The 26,590-nt window shown below is 37.0% G+C and overlaps 1 protein-coding gene and 1 pseudogene across 2 annotated transcripts; one reads left to right on the top strand and one right to left on the bottom strand.

The window, feature by feature from the left end:
• Positions 1–679: 679 nt before the first annotated feature.
• Positions 680–26,590, bottom strand: TC2N (tandem C2 domains, nuclear). Of its 2 annotated transcripts, XM_028119745.1 has the most exons (11): positions 26,524–26,590; positions 25,221–25,451; positions 18,874–19,041; positions 17,284–17,375; positions 15,789–15,864; positions 14,918–15,018; positions 14,409–14,525; positions 11,202–11,393; positions 7,448–7,562; positions 2,914–3,113; positions 680–790 (listed from the first exon to the last, which is right to left on the bottom strand). In XM_028119745.1, the coding sequence occupies exons 1-11, from the start codon at positions 26,588–26,590 to the stop codon at positions 680–682; spliced, it is 1,470 nt and encodes a 489-aa protein (XP_027975546.1). The 2 variants fall into 2 exon arrangements, with proteins under 2 accessions (XP_027975546.1, XP_027975615.1); XM_028119814.1 differs by lacking the exon at positions 11,202–11,393.
• Positions 5,862–6,385, top strand: LOC114221770 (profilin-1 pseudogene; annotated as a pseudogene).

Genomic DNA, 26,590 nt, shown 5'->3' with positions numbered 1-26,590 from the left:
CTAGGTTTCCAATTTAACTTCAACCTTCTGGTGTTTTCATTTATTCTTGCCAAAATACAGTGTTCTATAATTGAAGTTTCTTGGAGATAATTTACAAAGTGGCAATATGACGCCTTATGGGTAAGAAATGAGAAAAACAGGGCACAGATTTTCCCCAAATACAGAAGAGTTGAAGCGGTTTAATTCATTTTTGCTTTCTGAGAGAAAATATATAGCAAGAGGTAAACACTGGAGTCAAGATCTAATCAATAATGACTAGGACTGAAATAATCAGTAGTAAAGTCTTCTACATTCTAAGAGTACTAACAGATTTGATATACTAGATTTTTAATATCTAGGTAAATTTAAAAAAAAACCCATAAACATAATATAGCAATAACTACCTATGGTTGAAATTCTCATTGATTGTATAACTTACTTAGTTGCCCCAGCACACTACTCTTTATTTTACTGTCTATTTTGGCAAGTTTTAAAAAACATTCCCTTTACTTTGGATATTCGATATAATTCATCCCATTTTTTATCAAATTTAATTTTCCATAAGATCCATTATCACTTATAATTATGACCTCCATAAATACATTGACAAATGTATTGATTTGTCTCTTCTTATTGGTAGCAAATTCGTAAGTCTTCTAAAAGAATGTCAAGTTCTTCACCAAATTAACATGTGATGTCTTCAAGATGGGTTTAATTTGTGCCACTTGATAACAACCTTTTCTGGATTTGTAACTGTCTCTTTCCACTGACTCGCTGCTCCAGCGTGATTACTATCTTCGCTTATCCAAATCTGTAAAGGAACAGTACAATCATTTAACTAACATGAGAACAGCAACTGAGTTCAGTTAATTCCTCTTACTGATGAAAGACAAGTGGGAGTTTGGCTCACATATTTTTCAATTAAACAATCTTTCCATTTTTCCAAAAATATGTCAAAACACTTAACCTGTTTAGTCACTCTGAAGACTAATGTTATATGATCCAATCCAGCTTCAAAACTGGATGTGAGATATTCTAAAATCATTTCTCCCAACACAGTAATTAGTATCCTTCGTTACTGAATAAATCTAGGAGCTCAACTTACAATTGATCCCAACCATTCAAAATTATTTTTGTGAGAATAAACGGAGACTAATCATGATTTAAGTTAGACTCGTAAGAAATGTACGTTTTTAAGGACATTAGATAAAGCTGTGATTTTTAACTGAAATCTAAACCGTAACTTTAGGTAATAGATATGAATGAACTTGAGAACAAGTGCAGAGCATTATGCAGACATAAGACATCACACCTGCCCAGAGGCAAAGGGGGACAAGGAATGTGAAGCCTGAAAGTTCACCTCAGCTTTAGCACTAACAGGAATTAACTTCTCTGAGACTCAGTTTCTAATTCAGGTCACTGATTTTCAAACTTTTTCCCCTTAATTTCCTAGTCTGAAGAACATTTCTTTTAAATAAAATCTTACAAAGAACCTAATATATGAAACAGGTAACACCAGAGTTCTTTGGCTGATATAAGTGGGAGACCTTGAGTCTGCATTTGGCTCCCCCACCATGGTGATTCCTGAGGATACCAGAGAAGCCACAGGAACAGAGAGCCAGCAAGATCCCTTCCAGAATTGTAACTCTTAACTAGACTCTCAACCAAGAAAGTGGAATCACCGAAAAAGTTATCTTGAAAATCACCTGTCAAGGAAATTGCCCATTCCATTCATACATGATAGCTGGGGCTTGAGGATATAGGAAAATTTTTAACTGAACGCACTTCATAGGCCTCAAGACCTTGAAAAGTATGCTACTTATATGAATTGAGTCCAAATTCCTTCCCAAATAGGAATAAATGAAGAACAAAACTATAATTTTCTTACAAATATTTTAGGTAAATTGCATGAAGAAGTGAGTCAAAGAGTTATTATCAATCTTTGAATATTCACATATAATTTGAGGATTTCATGTAGACTGCTAATAACATCTTGTTATCAAGCAAAAGCTTTTAAACCAATAATGTATATTTTAGAATTTAAATGGAAGTCAAATAATCATAATTAAGATAAAAGATAATGGACAGCTACCATTAATCTGCTCAGAGTAAAAGAAACTACAACGGAAGCAAGTCCCCATAGGACTGGCAAGTAAGCAAGTATTATGTTGACAGACTACTAAGAATTTTTAAATAGAGTAATCCAGACACCAAAATCAACTATCTAAATACCATCACGACCACTGCCAAAACTACTGTTTTCCAGGAATTCGAATCTAACATAATTCAGTTAATAGCATACAGAGTTAAACACTAAATTGAATATGAAACAAAATGAAGTTGGACATCTGCAGCCTTACAAATTTTGATTTAAATAATTAGTGTTTGAGAGGAAGACAAACCAGAAGAGACTCTTAATCATAGGAAACAAACTGAGGGTTACTGGAGCGGTGGAGCTAGGGGTATGGGGTAACTGGGTGACGGGCATTAAGAAGGGCACATAATGTAATAAGCACTGGGTGTTATATAAGACTGATGAATCCCTGACCTCTACCTCTGAAATCGATAATACATTATATGTTAATTAATTTAAATTTTAAAATTATATTAAAAAATAAAAAATAAATACTTAGCATTAATATCATTAACCAGTCAATGGTACTGAAAAACTGATCTTATAGTATTTGTAATTGAGAAGCTCAGAAACAGATTTATTTTTAAGATAAGAAACCTAACTGCACAGAAATTCCAACTATTTGTATGAAAGCAAAGTCTGACAGGATTTCATTTTTGTGGCAACATTAAATTTTACTTTATGATGCTGTAGAATTTTACTCTATTCAACTTCAGTTTTACCCTATATTCCTTTTGTGAACCGTTTCAATGCATAGAGAAGTTCAAGGAAAGAATTCAAGATAAAAACTCACTACTAACCTGCCCCACAAAGTGTCTTCTTCTTACAGAGCTCCGACTATAAAGCTTAATGAGAAAGAGAATTTCTTTTTCATTCTGTATAAGTGGAAAAATCATAGATTCTCCCCACTTTACTCTTCCATTGGAGGCCTTCAGTAAGCGTGTCTTCTTCTTATAAATCAACTCTCCTGAACTAAACATTCCCACCTTCACAAAAAAACCTAAAAAATAAGAAATTTGATATGTAAAATTTTATTTTAAATCCCATATAAAGATATATACCTACATATTGTATTTGGTGTGAAAATATATAAGCCACTTACAAAGACCTGATGAGCTACTGGCGTAACAGTAAAAATGCTGCTAGTAAACTTTATCATTTTAATCACACTTTACAAAGAATGACAGTGACCTCAAATGAAGTGAATCTTCCTCTAACCTGAATGCCATTAAAGACTGGAAATTGTAGGCATACATAACAATCAGCAGTAGGGGAGTACACACTGAAAAGTATTACACAACAGAGAGGGGCCAACTCTTTGGACAGTTGGGAGGGACTTATTTCCCAATTTTATGCAGGTACAACTCTCTGCTTGAGACTCCAGAAGTTAAACATAGGCCTGCTAGAGAAAATCTATTCTTTAAATTGAGATGGAGAGCCTTTAGTAATGGCAGAATAGTTGTACAAACTAACCTTCCCACAGATAACAATTATAAACTCTGGGAAAAATATATTAAAAAACAAAACAAAACAAAACACTGTTCAAGACATTAAAGATTGACAAAAGCAGGAAGAAACTGGAGGAGTGTCAAGTCTTAAAAGATGGTAAACTGTACCGGCTAACATTCAGGTTCATGTAGCTTTCCACCTTAGCATCCTCCCCTGTCTGGCGGACACACGGGGCCTCCAGCTCAGGCAGAGTGCAGTCTTACTAGTTTGAGTCGTCATGGGATAGCGTTGGAACTGCCAGGGCAGCAAGAAGGGAGGAGGGAACTTCCAGAAAGGAGGGGGCTATAAAGCGAGGACCTAGACGGACCATTAGATTTACAAAGTGCAGATCATGGGTAACCCCAATTAGCAGTGTTGATTAAAGAGACACCTCTTAATGTAATAAACCACATCTGTACTGACATCCTTGTTTCCTACAACTAACCTGATGTAGTCCTGGTAATTTATTCTTTTCCTGCCAAGTTGGATTTTGTTTGCTTATTTTTATTTTATGATTTTTCCATCTATCTACAGAAGTGGTAATAGTCTATAGCTATTTTTTCAAGGCACTGTCTTTTCTGTTTTGATATTGAGAATATGCTCACCTCATAAAGCTACTTTTTCCATCGTTTCTCATGCTTTGGAACAGCTTATATAAAATAGGAATTAAATGTTCCTTGAAAGTTACTCCACCAGTAAAATCATCTTGGTCTGGTGGTTTTATTAGAGGCAATTCTTTACCTACCTACACACGGTTATCATTTTATTCAGCTGTGCTCCCTCTTCTGGGGCAAATTTCAAAAGTTTTTTTTTCTCCGAAAATCAGTTATTTTATATAGATGTTCAAATGGATTGGTATAGTTTTAAATGGTATTATCTTATTATTGAACCTCTTCTGAATTTGAGGTGTTATCCTCTTCCTTGTTCATGTTTTATTTTTTGCTCAATCCAGCTTACTAGAGCTTGGTCTATCTAGTTCCCTGATCTTTTCCAAGAAAAAGCTTTTGGTTTTATTATGTCTCTTGCTGTTATCTCCATAATTATCAACTTCAACTTTACCTTTAATTCCTTACCTCTACTTTCCCTTGTGTTTGCTGTTGTTTTCCTAGCTTCCTGAACTGAATGCTCGGTTGCATTTATTTTCAGTCTTTGTAGTTATAGTGGACAGCCATTGCTTTTGCCTGACTCCCAATATTCTCTCTTCTTGTAGCAGAATAAAGGAGCACTCTTACCCCACTCTTAGCCCTTCAGGTAGAACTGACCACAAACCCCCAGCTCTAGGAAGAGCCATGTGAACCAAGCCTACACAACGCAAAGTAGAACCCTTCTTGTGCCCCAAGGCACAGGGAGGGAAAAGTGTTTCATGGTTTATGTTTGATATTTTCAGTTTTTTTTTTTTTAATTAAGTTTCTAGTTAGCAGAACATTCAATGAAGGGTGAACCAGAGAAAGAATAAATTATCTAGGCTGGTGAAATATATCAGACCATCCTCTGGACACTCAAACTATATTAACTAATGAGTTCAATAAGGAATAGCATCAAATGGATAAAAACCAAGCAAGCATGCAGATGAATGGATAAAGATGATGTGTGTGTGTGTGTGTGTGTGTGTGTGTGTGTGTGTGTGTACAATGGAATATTATGCAGCCATCAAAAATGAAATCTTGGGGCACCTGGGTGGCTCAGACAGTTGAGCATCTGCCTTCGGCTCAGGTCATGGTCCCGTGGTCCTGGGATCAAGCCCCGCATCGGGCTCCCTGCTAGGCAGGGAGCCTGCTTCTCCCTCTGCCTCTCTCTCTGACTCTCATGAATAAATAAATAAAAAAAAACATTTAAAAAAAATGAAATCTTGGGGCGCCTGAGTGGCTCAGTTGGTTAAGCGACTGCCTTCGGCTCAGGTCATGATCCCAGACTCCCGGGATCGAGTCCCACATCAGGCTCCCTGCTCAGCAGGGAGTCTGCTTCTCCCTCTGACCCTCTTCCCTCTCATGCTCTCTCTCATTCTCTCTCTCAAATAAATAAAATCTTAAAAAAAAAAATGAAATCTTGCCATTTGCAATGACGTGGATGGAAATAGAGGGTATTATGCTAAGCGAAGTAAGTCAATCAGAGAAAGACAAGTATCATATGATTTCACTGATATGAGGACTTTGAGAAACAAGACAGAGGATCATAGGGGACGGGAGGGAAAAATGAAACAAGACAAAACCAGAGAGGGAGACAAACCATAAGAGACTCTTAATCTCGGGACGGCAGCACGTGCCCCGAGCTCTCCGCCTCCCCCCGCCCGCCAGCCCGAGGCCCCCGAGCCCAGCCCGCGGCCCCAGCAGCAGCGCCGAGAGCGGCCCCAGAAGCAGCGCCATGGCCGGGTGGAACGCCTACATCGACAACCTCATGGCGGACGGGACCTGTCAGGACGCGGCCATCGTGGGCTATAAGGACTCGCCCTCCGTCTGGGCCACCGTCCCCGGGAAAACCTTCGTCAACATCACGCCAGCTGAGGTTGGTGTCCTGGTTGGCAAAGACCGGTCAAGTTTTTTCGTGAACGGGCTGACACTTGGGGGCCAGAAATGTTCTATTATCCGGGACTCACTGCTGCACCATGGGGAATTTACCATGGATCTTCGTACCAAGAGCACCGGGGGGGCCCCCACTTTCAACATCACTGTCACCATGACTGCCAAGACGCTAGTCCTGCTGAGGGGCAAAGAAGGTGTCCACGGTGGTATGATCAACAAGAAATGCTATGAAACGGCCTCCCACCTGCGGCGTTCCCGGTACTGACCTCGTCCGTCCCTCCCCACCACTCCCCACGGCTTTTGCACCCCTCTCCTTCCCAGACACACACATACACCATTTTTATTTTTTGGGCCATTACCCCACACCCGTTATTGCTGCCAAAACCACATGGGCTGGGGGCTGGGGCTGGATGGACAGACACCTCCCCCTACCCAAACCCCTCCTGTGTGTGGTTGGAAAACTTTTTTGGGGGGGTTTTTTGTTTTTTTTTTTTTTCTGAATAAAAAAGATTCTACTAAAAAAAAAGAGAGAGACTCTTAATCTCGGGAAACTGAGGGTTGCTGGAGTGGAGCGGGGGTGGGAGGGATGGGGTGGCTGGGTGATGGACACTGGGGAGGGTATGTGCTATGGTGAGCGCTGTGAATTGTGTAAGGCTGATGAACCACAGACCTACACCCCTGAAACAAATAATACATGTTAATAAAAAAAAAAACAAGGGGTGCCTGGGTGGCTCAGTTGTTAAGCATCTGCCTTTGGCTCAGGTCATGATCTCAGGGTCCTGGGATCAAGCCCCGCATCGGGCTCCCTGCTCGGCAGGAAGCCTGCTTCTCCCTCTCCCACTCCCCCTTGCTTGTGTTCCCTCTCTTGCTGTCTCTCTCTGTCAAAAAATAAAATCTTTAAAAACAAAACAAAACAAAAAACCAAGCGACCATGGATTAAAGTAGGCACAATGGCTAAAATTTGAAATCTAATAAAGTAATTTTAAGTTAAAAGGTAAGTATTTAAGTTAAATAATAAAAGTATCTAAGATTTTATTTATTTTTTAAAGATTTTATTTATTTGAAAGAGAAAGAATGAGATAGAGCATGAGACGGGGGAGGGTCAGAGGGAGAAGCAGACTCCCCGCTGAGCAGGGAGCCCAATGCGGGACTCGATCCTGGGACTCCAGGATCATGACCTGAGCTGAAGGCAGTCACTTAACCAACTGAGCCACCCAGGCACCCAAAACTATCTAAGATTTTAATGTCCACTATTAAGAAATGTAGGAAAAACTACCTTTTAGTAATATTTTCTGAAGATTCCACTTTGAACCATGGATATACTTACTCAAAGTGAGAGGTGTTGAAGAGCTTGGGAGGTATTGTGCCTCGAGAATTTGTAACTGAATTCTGCTATTTACGGCTTGAAAACAAGTCCCCAATTGAAGTTCTGCATGGCAAACCTGGGTATCAAAAAAGTGCCACTTGATAATTAAGAATAAGGTTTTGGGGATATTTCAAAAATTCAGAAATAAAGAGCTACAGTTAGAAGTTTTGAAAACACTGCTTTTTATTGACACACAAAGCTATGATCTAAAAGATGGTTAGGATAAATGTCATGAATTCTGTAAATATGAGGTACTCACTTTCCATGGATTCTAAAAATCCAAGTCACACCTACATCCTTGATCCTTCAAAATCAGGGCATTCAAAAAATAATTCAAATTGAAAACAAATTAAATTCCTAAGCAGCTGTACTAAAGAAAATGTCAGCAAAATAAACACCAAAAAAGTACACTTCCAAAACACTTAAATGTAGTCACTTGAATTATTTTTAAGAATACACAAACTACAATAAAAATTTCCAATATGAGAATCATTATTTTTTCTAATTGTAGACGTGACAGTAGGTGCTACCCAACTGAGAAGAAAAAGGATTACTACAAGGAACAAATGTGTGGGCTAAGGGCAGAATTTTTATGCTGAATGACAGCCAGCCAAAGAAGAAAGTCAGTAAGAAGTGAGCTAGTGAAAGTGATGAGGCAGTAAATAATAAGGAAAAGGTCAAAGAAAACTTGAGGCAAACAATGAAATGAAGGAGATACAGAGAAGGGAAAAGTTAAAATAAAGTCTTTGCTGGTTTAAAAAAAAATGCTCCTGTTCTTGGCATTTAAAAAAATAGATTAAAAAGGACATTACTTACTGTTCACAAAACAAGGAAACTATGGATAAAATTTTTCTATTACAGTTTTGTACCCACAATGTGATCATACTTATGAAAATACCTAATGGTGGCAAAATTTCCCTCAGTGTTACACACTTGTAGAGCTTACTCTCACAAAACCGAGCAGCGTTTGGCAAAGGGTTTGCCATTTCTAACTTGCCAGATCATGAAAAACTATTCAAAGTGGTTATCAATCTCCCAATCACCAAAAAATTAAAATTCCAATCAATCAGCAGGTATATATTCAGTGCATTTTTAATGGGCACCAAACTGTGGAAGATGTAAGATCAGATCTCTGGTCCTGAATAATGTATCATTTTTCAAAGAAAAAACTTTCTGAGCCTTCCTAGAATTGTTGTTGAAAGTGGCAAGTTAAGCATAATTGGAGGAAGCCATGATCTGGTGATGCTGGAGAGTATCTCCTTGGCGGGAGCGATATATAGTTGAGCTAAGAGAGTCCTAGAATCAGTGCTTCTGTTAAAATCCTGGCTCACCAACTACCGGCTGGAGGAAAACAGGCAAGTGCTTCAATGTGCTGGTCTCCACGGTAGGGATAACAAGAGTGGAAAGCTCCTAAGTTTGGTGTGAGCATGAAGTCACCTAACACCACCTCAGCTGAGTGGTTAAGTGTAAATACCAGCTATTTCTGCCTGCGAACCTCTTCCGCATTATTCAACACAGAAATCTGGGTTCTCAAACAAATACTTCCATTACTATTTGTCAAGGTCAACAATTCTGTACCAAGGAAAACATTAGCTCTACACGGAAGTTAGGCTGTTCGTGGTGACATAGTCATCAGTGTTTAAGTCTGGCTCTGTCACTTTCACCATTAGAGTATCAATTTTCCTCCTGGACACAGGAAACAAAGCTTACTATTTTTGCATTAGCCAATAAATGAAACATTCACCCTGAGTAACATAAATTCACCAGTCCAGTATAGCTCTTCTTTCAGGCCATCAATCTTTTTGTATCTCTAACACCTAGCACACAACAGATACACAAATGTTTTTTTTTTTAAAAGATTTTATTTATTTATTCATGAGAGACAGAGAGAGAGAGAGAGGCAAAGGAAGAAGCAGGCTCCCAAGGAGCAGGGAGCCCGATGCGGGACTCGATCCCAGGACCCTGGGATCATGACCCGAGCCGAAGGCAGACGCTTAACCATCTGAGCCACCCAGGCGCCCCAATACACAAATGTTTGTAAGACCTCTAACACATGAAATAATTTGGTGGAAACTTAGCCATGATCATTTATTCAGATTCTCCAAGGCAGATAAGATTTTAATATCTCAATTCCCCAGAAAATGGCTTTGCTAAGTTATCTTTTGATATACTCTACTAGTCCTTAAAGTTTTAATATACGAATTATCCACTTGAATAGTACATTTGTGCCTTCTGTAAAATACGGTTGCAGATTACTGTCTACCAAGCTAATTTCAAAGATGCAGGTGACAAACTCCTGTCACAGTTACAAAGCAAATTTGCTATATTTAAACAGAATATAAAAATAATCTAATATAGCATGCTTTCATTCATTTATTCTTTCATACCTACCTATGTACCAATACTCAATGCCAAGAATATAACAGGCCCTTACTAAGCACAGTAAAATATGGAAACAGATGGAAGCTTGAGTCTAGTTTTGTTTAAAACAAGGAACTGAATTCGAAGTTGTAATAAATGCTGTACAGAGAACACACTGGAGATGGAGACAGAAAATAATATACAAGAAATAACTATTAAAAATGCCACTTCTTGATCAATTAGAGAAATCTTTTGGTTTTTATTTTTTAATTTCTAATTTAATTCCCCTCTAATTCAGTGGTTCTCAAGCCAGGCTGCACCATAGAATCACCCGGAAAGCTTCTGAAAACTACAGTGCTTCTGGTCTACCCCAGCTCTCCTCACCCCCTACCCCCATAAAATTCTGATTTAATTGGTTTAGGTGTGGGCATGTAAAGCTCCCCAGGTGATTCACTTAAAGTTACATTAAATATTTTTGAAGGCAGGTAAAATATAAATCCCATATAAACTTAAAATCACATATAGATTTGACCTTATAGAAGCTTATGACTGATTTCTGTAACTGTTACCCTGACACAAAACTATAGAATTAAATTATTAGGGATTTCTAAACAATTTAAAGACAGTGTTCAGCTGGCTAGTTGAGAGAATTAAAATCAGGTCTCAAAAATCAGTAAGCAGTACAGATAATCAAGTTCTTTACCAAAACGAACAAACAAACAACACCCCAGCTGTAAGAACCTCCATTTTACCCAATTTATGGACAGATACTTAGCTTACTCATGCACCTTCCTAATCTATTTTAAGGCAATCCCTGAGTTTGGAGTTTATGATTCTTTCTTGCTATTCCTAAATTATCAGCTAACTAACTTCAGGATTATTTTCCCTCAAGTATGAAACATTTAAATAAAATGTACTAGGAGGGCGCCTGGGTGGCTCAGTCAATAAGCATCTGCCTTCGGCTTAGGTCATGATCCCAGGGTCCTGGGATCAAGCCCCACATCGGGCTCCCTGCTCTGCGGGAAGCCTGCTTCTCCCTCTCCCACTCCCACTCCTGCTTGTGTTCCCTTTCTCGCTGTCTCTCTCTCTCTCTCTCTCTCTGTCAAATAAATAAATAAATAAAATCTTTAAAAAAAAAATAAAATGTACTAGGAGAAGGTAAGCCTAAGGTTACTTTGCAATAGAGAAAGCAAAGGGTCTCTGTTAACCTTTTATCAATTATTTAAAAAGTATTATTTAACAATGACATTATTATTATTTTTGCTTCTTGAAAGCCTTCCTGATCCTCTATTCTAGAGTGTTCAAATTACACTCCAACCAAAACTCACCCACAAAATAGAGTTCTATCACTTACAGAAATTTTTGAAGGTGGCATGATATCCAAAGAGTAATCCATTTCCTGTGTGCTGAGAGTTCTGAGTGAGAGTGAGCATTCTCCGATGGTTTTCTTCCTGGGAGTCTGGGTTTGAATCTTAAATACAAGCCGTACAGTTTGTAGGCTTTGGAGTTTAATAGCAAATACAAAAGTTTCCATAAATTCAATAGTCTAAAAAAAACACAAGAAAATAATAAAAAATATATAAATAGAAGGACTGAAAAAAAGACATGCCGATACAAAAGAACTGAAAGTAACATTTTATGATCTAGGTAAGGAAAATTGAATTTTTTTACAACAAAAAAATATTTTTCAATGTAACTTAAAATGACAATGAGCATGAATTGTTTTTCCAGAATTTATCCTTAATTTCACAAATCATCCTTTTAATTACTAAGGAATTCAGGTCAATATCAACACCAAGTTAAACAGAACATAGCTTTTCTCCTTTTTGAAAATTGGGTTGTTTTCCATCTTTGGTTCTGGGGTCTCTTTCCTGCTATTCATCACAATTTTTCAACAGTTAATAAGTGGTTTAAGAATCTCATGTGTGCTCTCTCAGTAAGTACCCCAAATCTAACTGCTCACATTAGGAGACTTGAATTACTTCCATTCTTTGTCTAATGTTCTTCTCACCTACCTTGGGCTTTGATTTCTTCTTCGGTGATGTTTGCTTCACTCTTTCCAATCTAGAAATCAGTCTTGAAAAGCGCTACCTTCTTTTATAAGCATCTACCCCAGGCAAGCAAGTCAGGGTTTTCTGTGCTCAGAGTATTTTCAAATGTTCCTTTCATTACCCCTAATATTTTAAAAGCCTTGGCTTACCATGGGCTAACATCTTCTTGACATTAGACTGATTTTGCTCTACACTTCCTTCTTCCCATGTTTACTGCATTCTTTTGAAAAGGAGCTTTCTTTTGCCTTTTGAAAAAACAAGATTATCTGGGCAACTAACATCAATATTTTAGATACTGTGCCCACATTTTCACTTTTATTGTAATTGCTTACATCTGTATAGTCAGAATTGTGTTTCTGAGAGCCTCCCAACCACCAAAGCTATCTTTTTCTCTCAGAGTCTTGAGCCACAGGATCACACCAATAATTTAGTATACATAAAATGTTTTTAAACTGAGATGCAATGAGCTTACACCTAATCCAAGTGTGCTGGTCTACTTCACATTTTGCTTCAATAGGGGTAAACAAGTTGATAAATAATAACAAATTTTAAAAGTAAGATTCCATGCAAGTTTTAATATGAGAACAAATTTTCCCAACTTTTCCTAAGTTAACTTAGTTTTATTTGAAAATCAAAAAGTAAAATCCTTCCTGTTTAATTCAGGAAGGATTCATCTTGAATGTCAGCATTATAACCAGAGTTAAGACTTATTTCCATCTTGACTTTCTATAATGTATATTTTCATAAAGTGAGATACTAAGACAGGTTCATCAATTTTGATTACTGCCTTTTCACTTACTAAGAACATTTTTCCATGTCCTTAAAAACTCTCCCTAAACATTATTTTTTATAGCTGCCTAAGTATTCGATTGCATGGTGCTATGGTTCAAATTTGGCCCCAAAAAAGATATGCTGAAGCCCTGATGTCCAGTAACTCAGAAAGTGACCTTATTTGGAAATAGGGTCCTTGAAGATATAACTGGTGAAGTTAAGGTGATGTCACAGTGGAGTGAAGACACAGCGACAGATGGAAAATGGCACGTGAAGATGGAAGCACAGAATGAAGTCAAGGAATGCCAAAGATTGCTGACCATTACCAGAAGCTAGGTTAGCAGCATGGAACAGATTCTCCCTCTCTGGTGACACCTTGATTTTGGACTTTCTCCAAAACTGTGAGCGAGAAAATTCTGTTGTTCTAAGCCACCCATCTAAACTATTTAGATAGTTTCCAGTTATTCCCCTATGAACAAAATTGCCAAGAATACTTTATATATTTTTTATTTGCATTTTAAATTATTTCCATGGAACACATTCTAAGTAGAATTACTATGTAAAGGCATATAAATATTTTAAGGCTTTGATGTGTTTTGTAAAAATAATTTCCAGAAAGTTCTCTGTTCTAGAGTACCCTACAAATTTTTTCCTAATTTTAGTAAGCAAAGAAAGAAAAGAGAGAGCGATATGTAATTTAAATTTTTATTTCTATAATTACTAGTGAGAGTAAATTTTTTCATGGTTATTAGTTATTTGAATTACCTTATTTTTAAATCATATGTCCTTACAGAAAATACCTTTCATTTGCATGAAAAAACACTAGCCTTTCGACATATATGAGAAGACAAAAATGAAGATATATTTAAACTAATGTGAAATCTAAAATCTGTAAAACCAAACCAGTCTTCCGATTATAATAATTGGGAATACTTAAATTTATTACAATCATGCAATTACTCTTCAAAATCAAAGTGGGCTAGGAGGAAAGAAGATGAAAATATAGACATTTAGGGCGCCTGGGTGGCTCAGATGGTTAAGTGTCTGCCTTCGGCTCAGGTCATGATCCCAGGGTCCTGGGATCGAGTCCCTCATCGGGCTCCCTGCTCCTTGGGAAGCCTGCTTCTCCCTCTGCCTCTCTCTCCCTCTCTCTCTCTGTCGCTCATGAATAAATAAATAAAATATTTTTTTAAAAATATATAGATATTTATTTTCCTTTCATACAGGAAAAGTAGTCTCCTTACATATTGTTCATTTTGTATATACTTCAGTGATTAAGATTTTCTTTTTAAATGCATCTTAATAGGGCGCCTGGGTGGCTCAATTGGGTAAGCCACTGCCTTCAGCTGAGGTCATGATCCTGGAGTCCAGGATGGAGTCCCAGGATCGAGTCCCGCATCGGGCTCCCTGCTCAGCAGGGAGTCTGCTTCTCCCTCTGACCCTATCCCCTCTCATGTGCTCTCTCTCTCTCATTCTCTCTCTCAAATAAATAAATAAAATCTTTAAAAAAAGAAAAAAGAAAAGAGAAGTCTTCACATTTAAAAAAATGCATCTTAATATTGGACAATGAAATATCAAGTATTTTTGAGGCACAAAATTGTGTTTAAAAAGCAAAGAATATGTAATTTGCAATTTCCCCAAAATAAAACACTTTCTCATTCCAATTCTTCATAGTTTAAAGTGACAAATCTGAAAAAAAAAACACACAAAAAGAAATTCAAACACAAAAAGTCACTTACATTAGAGCCCTCCTTTGCTGAAGATTTGAAATGCACGGGTTTGGGCAATGTTAGTGTTCCTTTTATTGAAATAGTAGGAGTGTCTCCACAACTAGAAGGCCAACTCAAATCTCTGCACTAAAAAAATTAAAAATACAGTTTGAATTTTACAAAGGACCCTGACAATACAAATATTTTATGTATTTCTTGAGTTAATGACTTAAATAAAAACTATAAAAGTAAACATTACTGTACAGAGATCTTTTGTTTCATCTACATTAAAATAATTTGACATTTAATGTTCCAGAAATCACAAATCAATTTCCTTCTTGAGGTTAAAACCACAATTCCATCAGACCTACAGATTTATTTTCTTTAGAGTCTTTTTAAAATATCTGTTTTCTGCAAAATACCACAGAATCCTAAATTCTAAAGAAGGTACTGTCCTGTTCCACAGAGAGAGTAACAGATGTTTATAATGAAAACATTCAATTTTCTAAGAAAAGTTGATATTAACTAAATTAACTTACCTGCAAAACTGTGATCCAGATCTGCTCTACTGAAGAATTATAAACCACTTTCACATTCAATCTCCCAAAATCTCTTTCATCTCCTGACAGAGTAATTGTATCTAAATTGTAAAAGGACAAGGACATTTGAAAGGCTATGCAATCCTTCTAATCCAATTACACTTTGATACAATCCAATTTTAAGAGCATAACTGAAAAATACCATTATTATTATTTTTTTAAGTTGCCACTTTAATAAGACAAAAATCACACTTCAATGTTATTATTGGAGTGCTAGGGGAAGACCTCCTATAAAAAATACATGGCTTGAAAACTTAACTCAAATACAGTCTGAGAGACTTAAGTTAAAACTAAGATAAATTTGGGCGCCTGGGTGGCTCAGTTGGTTAAGCAACTGCCTTCGGCTCAGGTCATGATCCTGGAGTCCCGGGATCGAGTCCCACATCGGGCTCCCTGCTCAGCAGGGAGTCTGCTTCTCCCTCTGACCCTCCCCCGTCTCATGTGCTCTCTCTCTCTCTCATTCTCTCCCTCTCAAATAAATAAAATCTTAAAAAAAAAAAAACACTAAGATAAACTTTCCCAAATAACAGTGATATGGCTTTAATCATGGATGCTTCTGGAAGTTCCTTACTAGAATACTTCAAAACAAACAAAAGGCATTTAACTGTTTTGTGTTTTTTTAAAGATGCATTCATGCCTGAACACTAAAAAAAATGGGCCACCTGATCTGAGTATTCATATGCAGATAATAGATATATAACCACCTAGAGGTTTTCTTTTTTACTTTACCATATATTTGCTCAAATTACTATTAGGTAGAAATAATACATTTAAAAAAAAAGAATATAAAAAGAAGATACTTATTCCTTACCCAGGCTTCTGTTACTGCCCTGGGAATTTTTCCTTGAAGAAGAAGTGCTAGGCATGCTGGACCATGAATCATGTCTCTAGAGAGAAAAACTGTTCTTAAGTCCGATATCACACATCAAACTTTAAAGATTCTGAAACTTATGCCCCAACACCCACCCTACTATCAAACTGCATGCTAACCATGTTGAAAGTGTTACTGGTCAGAATGTCCCTCTTTTAGACACTAATGGAGGAGAAAAGCTTTCTGTGTGTGTTATCAGGAAAATCTTCAATAGCTTACTCAATCACATATGGGGAAAGCCTTTGTTGTTTGGGGTTTGGTTTTATAATAAGGAAAAAGAGGTTACTGCTTACGTTTCCTACTTGAAAGTATCCATAAAAGTAAGAATACATTTGGAAGTGTCCTGTTACCTAAAAACCTGTTAAGTAGCAGTCATCAAAGTGTGGTCCCTCTGAACCAGCAAGATCAACATCAGCGGGGAACTTGTTGGTAATACAAATTGAAGCCCCCTGTGCAGAGCTACTGAATCAAAAGCTCTGGGGGTGAGACTGGGCAGCCTGTATTCTAACAAGCTCTCCAACCTATTCTGAGACACATTCAAGAGCTGGTGCTATAAAGAAGTAATTCTGCAAAAAATTAACTCGACTGAGGATTACAAATGATTATTTAGAATACATTTCCATTTTAATAAAATACATGCACATACACTCACATGGAAAAAAGCCGGCAAGTATATATAACAGTATTTTCATGGTGCTTTTAGCCTGTTACAGGAATATAGGCGATCTTTTTACTTTGCTTAACTCTATTTTCTAATTTTTAATAATAATCACAATTTATTTATACTTTTAAAAGAAACTTTTTAAACATCAAAAAATTATTCTATTTCAAAAATAGGAGGGGGCACCTGGGTGGCTCAGTTGGTTAAGCGACTACCTTCGGCTCAGGTCATGATCCTGGAGTCCCGGGACCGAGTCCCGCATCGGGTTCCCTGCTTGGCAGGGAGTCTGCTTCTCCCTCTGACCCTCCCCTCTCTCATGTGTGCTCTCTCTCTCTCTCTCATTCTCTCTCTCAAATAAATAAATAAAATCTTAAAAAAAAAGAGGATGCTGTGTTAATATTAATGAATAATTAAAATCCTGTATCTCAATAGAAATACTAATTTTTACTAAGTAGGTAGCTATCTTCAACAAGGAAGGTTAAATCAATAAGCACTTCTAAACACACCATTTTAAATTCCAACTGCCTTTAAGATTGCCTGAGTACCTACCAACTGAGAGATGTAAGATTCGTTTTAAAAAAAGGCTGCCTTTTAGTATTCAGCTGAGTGAAAAAACGCACATGGGAAATGCTACGTGTTTTTTCTTCAGCTATTACCACAGATTTATCTACAAAAGATCTACACATGTTGCTTCTAATGTAATTCACACATTCTTCAATTTTTAGCTTGAAAAATAAATTATTGTATACAATTAAATTTATATCAGTAATTCACCTGCATGAACCGCTGAGATGAACTTGTAAGATCAAACATAGACTTGCTTAGTCCAGGGGAACTGGGAAGTTTGCTGGTCCTTAAATCACAAACTATAAAGGGACATGGAAAAATTTCTTTATATTAAAGAAGAAGAAACATTGGAATTTTACTTAATCACCATGAACTAAATCTCTACAGGAGTGCATCATGAATATTAATGCAAACTACTTAAGAGATAAAGTCTACTAAAGTTTAAATTTTTTTTCAATTATTTTACTTTTGTTCTAAACAGAAACCAACATAAATCAAACAACACATTTTCACAACCACATCAAATATCAAGCAGGAAAAATTCTTTCTTTCTGCTTACATTTCTCCATTCCATAGGAATACTCTAGTAAGAGAATGCAGGTCTTCTGCGCTAAATGCAATTCATCTACATAATGAGCATTTACTACATTAAAAAAAAAATACTGAATTCCATATTTCTAGTTTATATTTCTAGTTTCCCTCCTAAACTAGAAGATTCTTTTTTCTTAAAGATTTTATTTATTTGATGGAGAGAGAGGGAACACAAGCAGAGGGAGCAGGAGAGGGAGAAGCAGACTCCCCGCTGAGCAGGGAGCCAATGCAGGGGCTCAATCCTAGGACCCTGGGATCATGACCTGAGCCAAAGGCAGACAGTTAACCAACTGAGCTACCCAGGCACCCCCCCCTTTTTTTATAATTGTATTCATTTATTTGACAGAGAGAGAGAGATAAACTAGAAGATTCTTAAAGAATGGAACTCGGTATATTAACTGTGTATTCTAACACAGTGCTGAAATAAATATTTAAATAAATACTTCTGCCTTGTTTTCAGCACCTCACCCTGAATTCAGTTGTTGAGATAGCTATATACATTAAAAACCTAAAACACAGAATTTTGTGAATCAGATATGTACATGACAGTCTAACATTGATCCAGTCCTCAAATATTAAACTAAGAAACTTCTATGACTATGTAGGCATTTTCTGTTTTCTTTGTTTACATTTATAATCTCATGAGTTTGTAAATTTATAATTTTCACTGACTAGAGCAGGAAAGAAAAAAGCTAAAAATAGGGGCACCTGGGTGGCTCAGTCATTAAAGGTCTGCCTTCGGCTCAGGTGATGATCCCAGGGTCCTGCGATCGAGCCCCGCATCGGGCTCCCTGCCTCGCAGGAAGCCTGCTTCTCCCTCTCCCACTCCCCCTGCTTGTGTTCCTGCTCTTGCTATCTCTCTCTGTCAAATAAATAAAATCTTTAAAAAAAAAAAAGCTAATAAATATCTGTTGTAGAATTTCTGAATGGATAGATGATATACAAAAAATGAAACTTTTCAAAGAAGGACAAATAAAATGGAATTTGGAACTACCAATACACATAATTAATTAATCCTTCAATTTTTCCATTAGATAGAATACCACAGAGACATCACGTTTATCATAGCACTTCTGAAGCCTGCTTTTCTCTTATTTTTTTTGTTTTTGATAAGAATCATCATCTCTTCCAGGGTCTTAGATTTAACTTAATTTCCACATTTGTTAAAGAGAAACACAAAGAGAAAACACAAAAAAATTTTCATACCTGATCCATACAGTCTCACTGCTTCTGAATGAGGAGGAAGGCGCCGGCTCAAATCGGGTGAAATGTGCTGATACCTATAGCATGGGTTGTATATATCATAGCCGGATCCATGCTGGGATGAACTGGAAAGTTCTACCTTTCGATCTCCAAAAGATGCTCTGGCAGATCCTGAAAGTAAGTGTTTCTAAAGTTTTATAACACCCTTTTCTTGGAGTTATTAGCTAACAGCTGGTGCATCCAAGGCAGAGGAAAAAAATTTTGTCTCAAGTGATACCAAATCACATGTGTTTGAAATAAAAAAAAAAAATAAGCACACATTTATTGAGCTCTGCATGGAATCTTCTGCCAGGGATCAGCCATGAATCCTGCTCTCAAGACAGTCTGGTAAATTTTTAGCATTTTTTTTTTGTCCCATAAACAATTCTGAACCCTGCTCTCAAGACAGTCTGGTAAATTTTTAGCATTTTTTTTTTTGTCCCATAAACAATTCTGTATTTTGTGATCTGAGTTTCCTTTCATTTTTCTACTTACACAAAGAACAACTTTTAAGTAAAAAGATTATCATTTTTTGATGAAGATGCAGAACATTTATAAAAATGGCCCGCATGCTGAGATACACAGAGCAATTCTCAATAACTTTGAAAGGACTGAAATCACGGAGTAATGTTCTCTAACCACAAAGCAATAAAGTCAGAAATCAACAAAAAGGTGATTAGAAAATACTTATATGGAAACACCAAGGACCTAGATAACCGAACAAAATCTTTAAGGAGAAAAACAAGATTAAAAGATCTGTGCTACTGGGTATTAAGAACAGAACACTGGCACAATAAAATAAGATTGAGAACAGAAAGAGACACCAATTATTTTGTGGACATTAGATTTAAAATCAGTGTGGCACTGAAAAGTGGTGCAGAAAGAACAGTCTTCACTAAAAAGTGCTAAGACAATTGGATATCGATATATAGGAAAAAACCTTCATCCCAACTAAAAAAATTCATAAAATATTAATTTCAAGTGGATTGTGGGTCTAAATTAAATGTTAAAGGCAAACCAATAAAACTTGTATATTTAAGTAAATTTATAAGACAATTTTCACGGCCTTAGAGCAGGGAAGAACTTCTTAAATGGAACACAACATTTATCATAAAATATTTTAACACAATGAACTACATTAAAATTGAAATATTCCATTTTTCTAGACTATTGAAGAGGGTGCAAAGGTAACCCATGGAGTGAGAGAAGACACGTGCAGGAAAGAGAACAAACAAAGGGCTCACAGCCAGACCATATAAGGAATTCCCACAAATCAGTAAGAAAAAGACAGGCAGGCCCAAATATAAATTGGCTGTAAGACTCAAGCAGGCACTTCAGAAGAGAGGCTATCCCAATAGCCAAAAAATATGAGTGGGTGCTCAATTTCATTAGTCATGAGGCAAATGCAAATTAAAAACTCCAAGGAGATTCCACTCCAGACTCAGCAGAATGGTTAAAATCAAAAAGCCTGACAAAAGCCCAGTGTTGGCAAGAGTAGTGCGATGTGAGCTACCAAACTCTGCTGGCGGGAATATAAACTAAGGCAATCACTGCAGAAAACAGTTTGCCAAACTCTATGAAGGCTGAGATATGTATACCCTGCGACATGACAACGCCATTCTGGGACACATACACAACAACTGAAATGCGCACACGTGTGCACCTCGAGACTTGTACAAGAATGCGCTTAAGCATCATTATCCAGCACGGCCCCAAATCGGAGAAAGACTCAACGTCCATCAACAGTAAAATGGACCTGTAGTATACACCTACGACATAAAAACAACTTTTGTATGCTGTACAGAAACACGACTGTATCCCATGCCATTTGGAATAAAAATAAATCTATTTTTAATAAATACAATAAATATAGTGTACAGATATTGCAACTAACTGAAGCTACTGACAATTTGAATGAATCTCACAAAAATAATGTTGAATGAAAGAACCCATAAACAAAAGACTATATGCTGACTATGTCATTTCATTTACATAAAGGTCAGAACACGGAAAAAACTAAACCACGACATGTAGGGATATGTGCTTAGGTGGTAAAAAGGAAGAATAGCAAAGAAGCAGCAATTGTCTCAGTTGGGACGCTGATTACTCTGGAGTGACGGAAAAGAGGGAAGATGGGGGCTTCTCTGTATTGCTGGCGATACATATTTGTTTACTTGAGCAGCAACCATACACGTGTTTTGCTTTGTAATAAATCACAGAGCTACGTATTTCTGTTTTGCTCCTTTTTTCTATATGTGCGTATTTCCAATTTAAAAAGGGTAAAACAATAGATCAAATTCCTTTCAAAGTTAAGAATTACACTGGAAATAATAGAGAGACATAAAATAAAGTTTTTAAGTGTTTAAATTATTGCCATCTTTTCATCCTTTTCATCCATTTAAAATAGAACCCACAGTATAAACCAATACTTTCTGAATTAAGCTAAACTATAAAACAGGTGGCTTCACACTGAGTTCAGAAAAGAAAAATAAAATATGGGGTTATGAGGTGAGATCTTATCCTCACCCCAGTTCAAATAACTATGTGTGTAATCCAAGCACAATACATAGGCAGAGCGGTGCCAAGAGGGAGTTATGATGCCAGGGAGCTTTGTAAGGAGCCTGTGCACCTCAGAAGCTAACCCTTAAATCATTCAGCCACAAGTCTGTTTATGGTAACAAGAATACTGTCAGGAGTAGAGCACCAAAGATGACTCACTACCTTTATAGGCTATACCTAAAAAAGAATATTCTGATTTCATTTTTCCTTTACAGAATTCCAATTTTCCCCTCAAACAATATACAGTGATACCATTTTTAAAATTCAACAGGAATTTCTCTCAATTTATAGAACCACAGTGCTATAAAACTAACATAAAGTAACATTTACATTACACCTCTCAAAAGCTCTATTTAAAATTTCAACAGTGGGCGCCTGGGTGGCTCAGTTGGTTAAGCGACTGCGTTCGGCTCAGGTCATGATCCTGGAGTCCCGGGATCAAGTCCCGCATCGGGCTCCCTGCTGAGCAGGGAGTGTGCTTCTCCCTCTGACCTTTCCCCCCCTCTCATGCTCTCTCTATCTCATTCTCTCTCTCAAATAAATAAAAAAATCTTTAAAATAAAATAAAATAAAATTTCAGTAGTTATTCAAAATGCATTCTCTTAATGGATAGGTAGACAGGTAATAAAGCAAGCTCATTAAGATGTTATTGATAGAATCTGTGTATTACAAAGCAGTAAACAATGGCTGTAATCAGACCCATCAGTAAGTAAGCAATGAAACAAAACACATTTCAAATACCTGACACATAATTTCAGTCCTTACTGACAGTGGTCTGCCCTATCTCCCTCTCAAAATTTCCTTGTCAGCCCATCACTACTCACAAGCACATACACCAACAGCATGCGCCTGTCTGACTTCTAGAATTAGACACCAAGAACACTTTCTTGACTCTAATAAGGTCATCTTTCTCTCCAATATGATCAAAATCAGATGGCTTTACCACATACTCTTTGAGCCTATAATTTAAGTGTAAACCAATTTCCTCATTCATTCAAATCAAAAAGCAATCTGTGTTCTAGTGATCTAATAAAACAGACAAAAGAAGAACTACCACACGTTGCCAGGGAGGTATTTCTTATTTTCTGATTATGAAAATAATACATAAGATACCCTAAATGTTTAAGAATACAGAATTTGTTAAATGAATTATGGTACATCTATAGATTTAATACTATGGAGCCATTAAAAAGCAATGAGTATGAAAACATGTTCACAATGTGTGGTATGAATAAAACAGACTGCAAAACTGTTTATGTGGTTTAATCCCAATCCTGTTAACAAGTACAAGAGAAAGAGAAAGACCACTGATCAGGGTACAGCGTAGCCAAGAGCTTTTAAACATTGTTTTTGAGAGACACTGCTGACGTGCAAAACAAGGTGGTGGGCCAAGCACAGGGTTCCTCTTTCCTTGAAGAAGGAAGGAAGGGAGGGAAGTGGGAGAGAGGGAGGGAGGGAGGGAAGGAAGGAAGGTCAGTCAATCACTCCTACCAAACCCAAGTCTCCTATAGATAACAACAGTAGGCTGTAGACCAAAAACAAAATGAACAAAAACCCTGAAGGGACTGGAGGGTGAGCAGAAGCAGGGCATATTCAGGACAGCACGGACTCTTGGAAGAAAGGGAATGGCCACTGTTAGCCTGAGCACAAGCCAAAGTTGGCGCTGCACAGAGCAGATAAAATGACAAAGGAAAATCCACACTCTTTCTGGCCTAAAGAACCAGAGGGCAGGGTTCAGAGCAACCACAGCTGCTAGAAAGGTGGGAATCTTGGAAAGGAGAAAGCCCGGAATTCCGGGAATAAAGTCTGCTCAAATAGCTGGCTGATCCCTGAGCCACACGTGTGCGAGGCAGACTCCAACTAAGGATATAAAAACCAAGCTGAGATAAGAGCTGCCATCAAAGACAGAATTTGCAGCATAGCCCAACCAAGTTCATTGCCTGGTTAAAAGAAAGAAAAAAGGAAAAGGGGGAAAAAAACAAAAACAAAAAACCCTCTCGTCTCAGAGTAATATAACAGATTCTAAAGTGTCCACGACACAACATCCAAAACCCAGAATACAATCCAAAATTACTCCATGCACAATGACATGAAAAGGTGACCCATTCTCTCCAAAAAAAGACAAACCACAGAATCCAAACCTAAGAGCCTCAGATGTTAGAATTAGCAGATAAAGATACTAAAGCCCAAAGACATAGAAGAAAATAGGCTTACAATAATGCAAAAAAGAAAACGAAATCACAGCAAAGAAACAGAATCTACAAAAAAGAACCAAATGTAAATTCAACAACTGAAAAACACAATGTCTAAAATAAAAATTCACTGGATGGGCTTAACAGCTGTATGAAGCTGACAGCAGAAAGAGACAGTGACCTTGAAAATTAATAATATCCAATCTTAAGAGAGGGGGGGAAAAACACTGAACAACAACAAGCAAAAGAAGTCTTAGAGGCCCATAAAACAATATAATAAGGCCCAACATATGTCTAATTGGAATCCCAGAATGAGAAGAAAGGATGGGGCAGAAAAACATATTTGGAAAAATATTCTAGATTTTGATAGGATTTTGGATTACACTGTTACATGCATTTGTCCAAACTCAACAAAAACAAACTTAAAACTGAGGCAGTTCTTTGTGTATAAGGTTTATGTCAAAAGAAGAAAACTGTAAACAGATAGTGAACTCTGGTAAATTACATACATGCTTAAGTATTTAGAAGGTAGTGTATTAATGTCTGCAATTTACTGTGAAATGTGTTCTCCACCACCCCCAATTCAGAAAGAGGACTGGATAAATAGATATGTGATTAAGTATGGTAAAATATTAATGATTGATTCTATGTGGTGGATATATGGGTATTCACCGTTATATTCTTTCAACTTCTCTGTACGTTTGAAATTTTTCATAAAAAATTTTGAGGGGGGAAAAAACATTGTGACAGTATTTCAATGGACTAAAGCAAATTATTTTTAAAATACAAGAATTACATGTTGTTTCTTCTTATCATCATTACTCCACTGGCCTCTAACAACATCAGCCAAAATTTACCCAATGAATCTATCTCACTCAAGTGGCTATTGAGACTGGGAAGTTACATATACACTGGAATATTACTCAGTCGTCAAAAAAAAATGAAATCTTACCATTTGCAAGGGCATAGATGGAACTAGAGAGTATTATGCTAAGCGAAATAAGTCAGTCAGAGAAAGACAAATACATGATTTTACTCATATGTGGATTTAAGAAACAAAACAGATGAACATAGGGGAAGGGAGGGAAAAATAAAATAAGACAAAATCAGAGAGGGAAACGAACCATAAGAGACTCTTAACCACAGGAAACAAACTGAGGGTTGCTGGAGGGGAGATGGGTGGGGGGATGGGGTAACTGGGTGATGGACATTAAAGACAGCACATGATGTGATGAGCACGGGGGTTGTATACAACTGATGAATCACTAAACTCTACCTCTGAAACCAATAATACACTCTATGTTAATTAATTGATTTTAAAAAATTTTTTAAAAGGCCACATCTATACACAAATGTGTTGATTGTGGTCAGATTTCATAATGGGACCTTTCAAAGATATTATACATTAAGTTCCTCTACAGAAAAAGCAAAACATAAAAAATAAAAATTTATACATAAAAGAATTTTATATCTTTCAAGATATAAAAGAGCAAAATCAAAGAAACAATAGCATTTAAATGCTATGTGTTGATTCTTAAATCCTGCCATGTCTTTGTTTACCTTCGAGTCCCTCCAGATGTGAAGGAGTTCCTTGTACCCTGGGCTGAACATATGATAGCTTAAACTTGGGCACCACAAATGGTACTTCTTTGCCATTAGATGGTAATTTGGAAAGTAAGTAATCCTCAGTACAGCCAACCTGAGGCTTTACCGAAACAGCAGTCAAAGGAGGGGCACAGACAGGTGTAATCTGACTCTCGGAGACTGCTTTAACGTCTCTCTCCCTGGAAACTGCGTGTAAAAGAAGAAAAAACAAAAATCACAAATATGAACGTAGAGTTATATACAATAACCTAAAGTTAGCATGCTTTGGTACTTACGTAATCAAACTGCAGATACAGAAACTACTACTCGTAGATCCTATCAAGCACTTCTGGAATCAATGCTTAATTCTGTCCAGGCAATATTTGAGAAATTAATATACTATTGCCAAAGTAATATTAGCTTATCACAAAATAAAATGTATTTTCACCCTAATATAATAGCAACTCTCCCTGTTCTAGCTTCTTTGACCCATTTCATCCCTATCTCAAATGCTATGTGATTCCTAAGCTGGTGACTTAGGATGGGGAGGTAAGGGACACCCAGAGTTCACCTTTATGTACAATTAGTATTGTCTGTTGACTTTAGAAATGAAAGTACAACAACTACTGTGTAGGAATTTATGAAATGTTTTAATGCAAAAAGAAGCCTTCGTACTCAAATATACTAGAAAGCTATGCTCTAGATGAAGGAATACAAGAAAAAGCCAGAGAAAAATAATGTTCCAAGGGAACTCTCCAGGAGTCCTTTATAAATATGGGGTCTTGATGAAATAATGGGTCTCTTCTCCATTAATCTTTCATTTGTGAAAAGGCATTTTTTAATGCACTGTTCATAAACTAGAAATTGTCTTTATTCAAATGAAAACATTTGCCAGAGTATATTGTCCCCAAACACACCCAACACGTTTCTCTCCCTGCCTTTGCCTGCACAATTTCATCCACCTATCATACTCAGGTCCAATTTTCACCTTTTCTTCCTTACTTCTTCCGACCCAGCTGCTGAAATCCATTCTAGACTCCTATGCCAAATGCCATTCTCTCAGTGGTGATGTCCCAGGGTATCTCTGGGGTTGAATGTTGAATTTCTCTCTCTCCCACCATGCTCCAGGGTACTTTAATGCTTACCTAGTGTGCCTCATATTTATGTTTCTGTCTCCCCCATGAAGTTAGGAAATACATCTCATTATCTTTATATTAAAAAATGTCACAAATAAAAAAGACAATACATGTTTGTTGAAGTCAAAAGAAGCCAAACTCACAATTGTGCTTTTCTGTTCCACCATAGAAACATCCTCTACAGCAACTCTTTATAAATTCTGCTGCCAT

The sequence above is a fragment of the Eumetopias jubatus genome, unplaced genomic scaffold, assembly GCF_037043125.1.
Source record: "Eumetopias jubatus isolate StellerSeaLion01/CBP00866 unplaced genomic scaffold, mEumJub1_p1.0 scaffold_7, whole genome shotgun sequence".
NCBI lineage: Eukaryota > Metazoa > Chordata > Mammalia > Carnivora > Otariidae > Eumetopias > Eumetopias jubatus.
The sequence above is the reverse complement of the archived record's forward strand: the minus strand, read 5'-3'. Positions and strand labels throughout refer to the sequence as shown.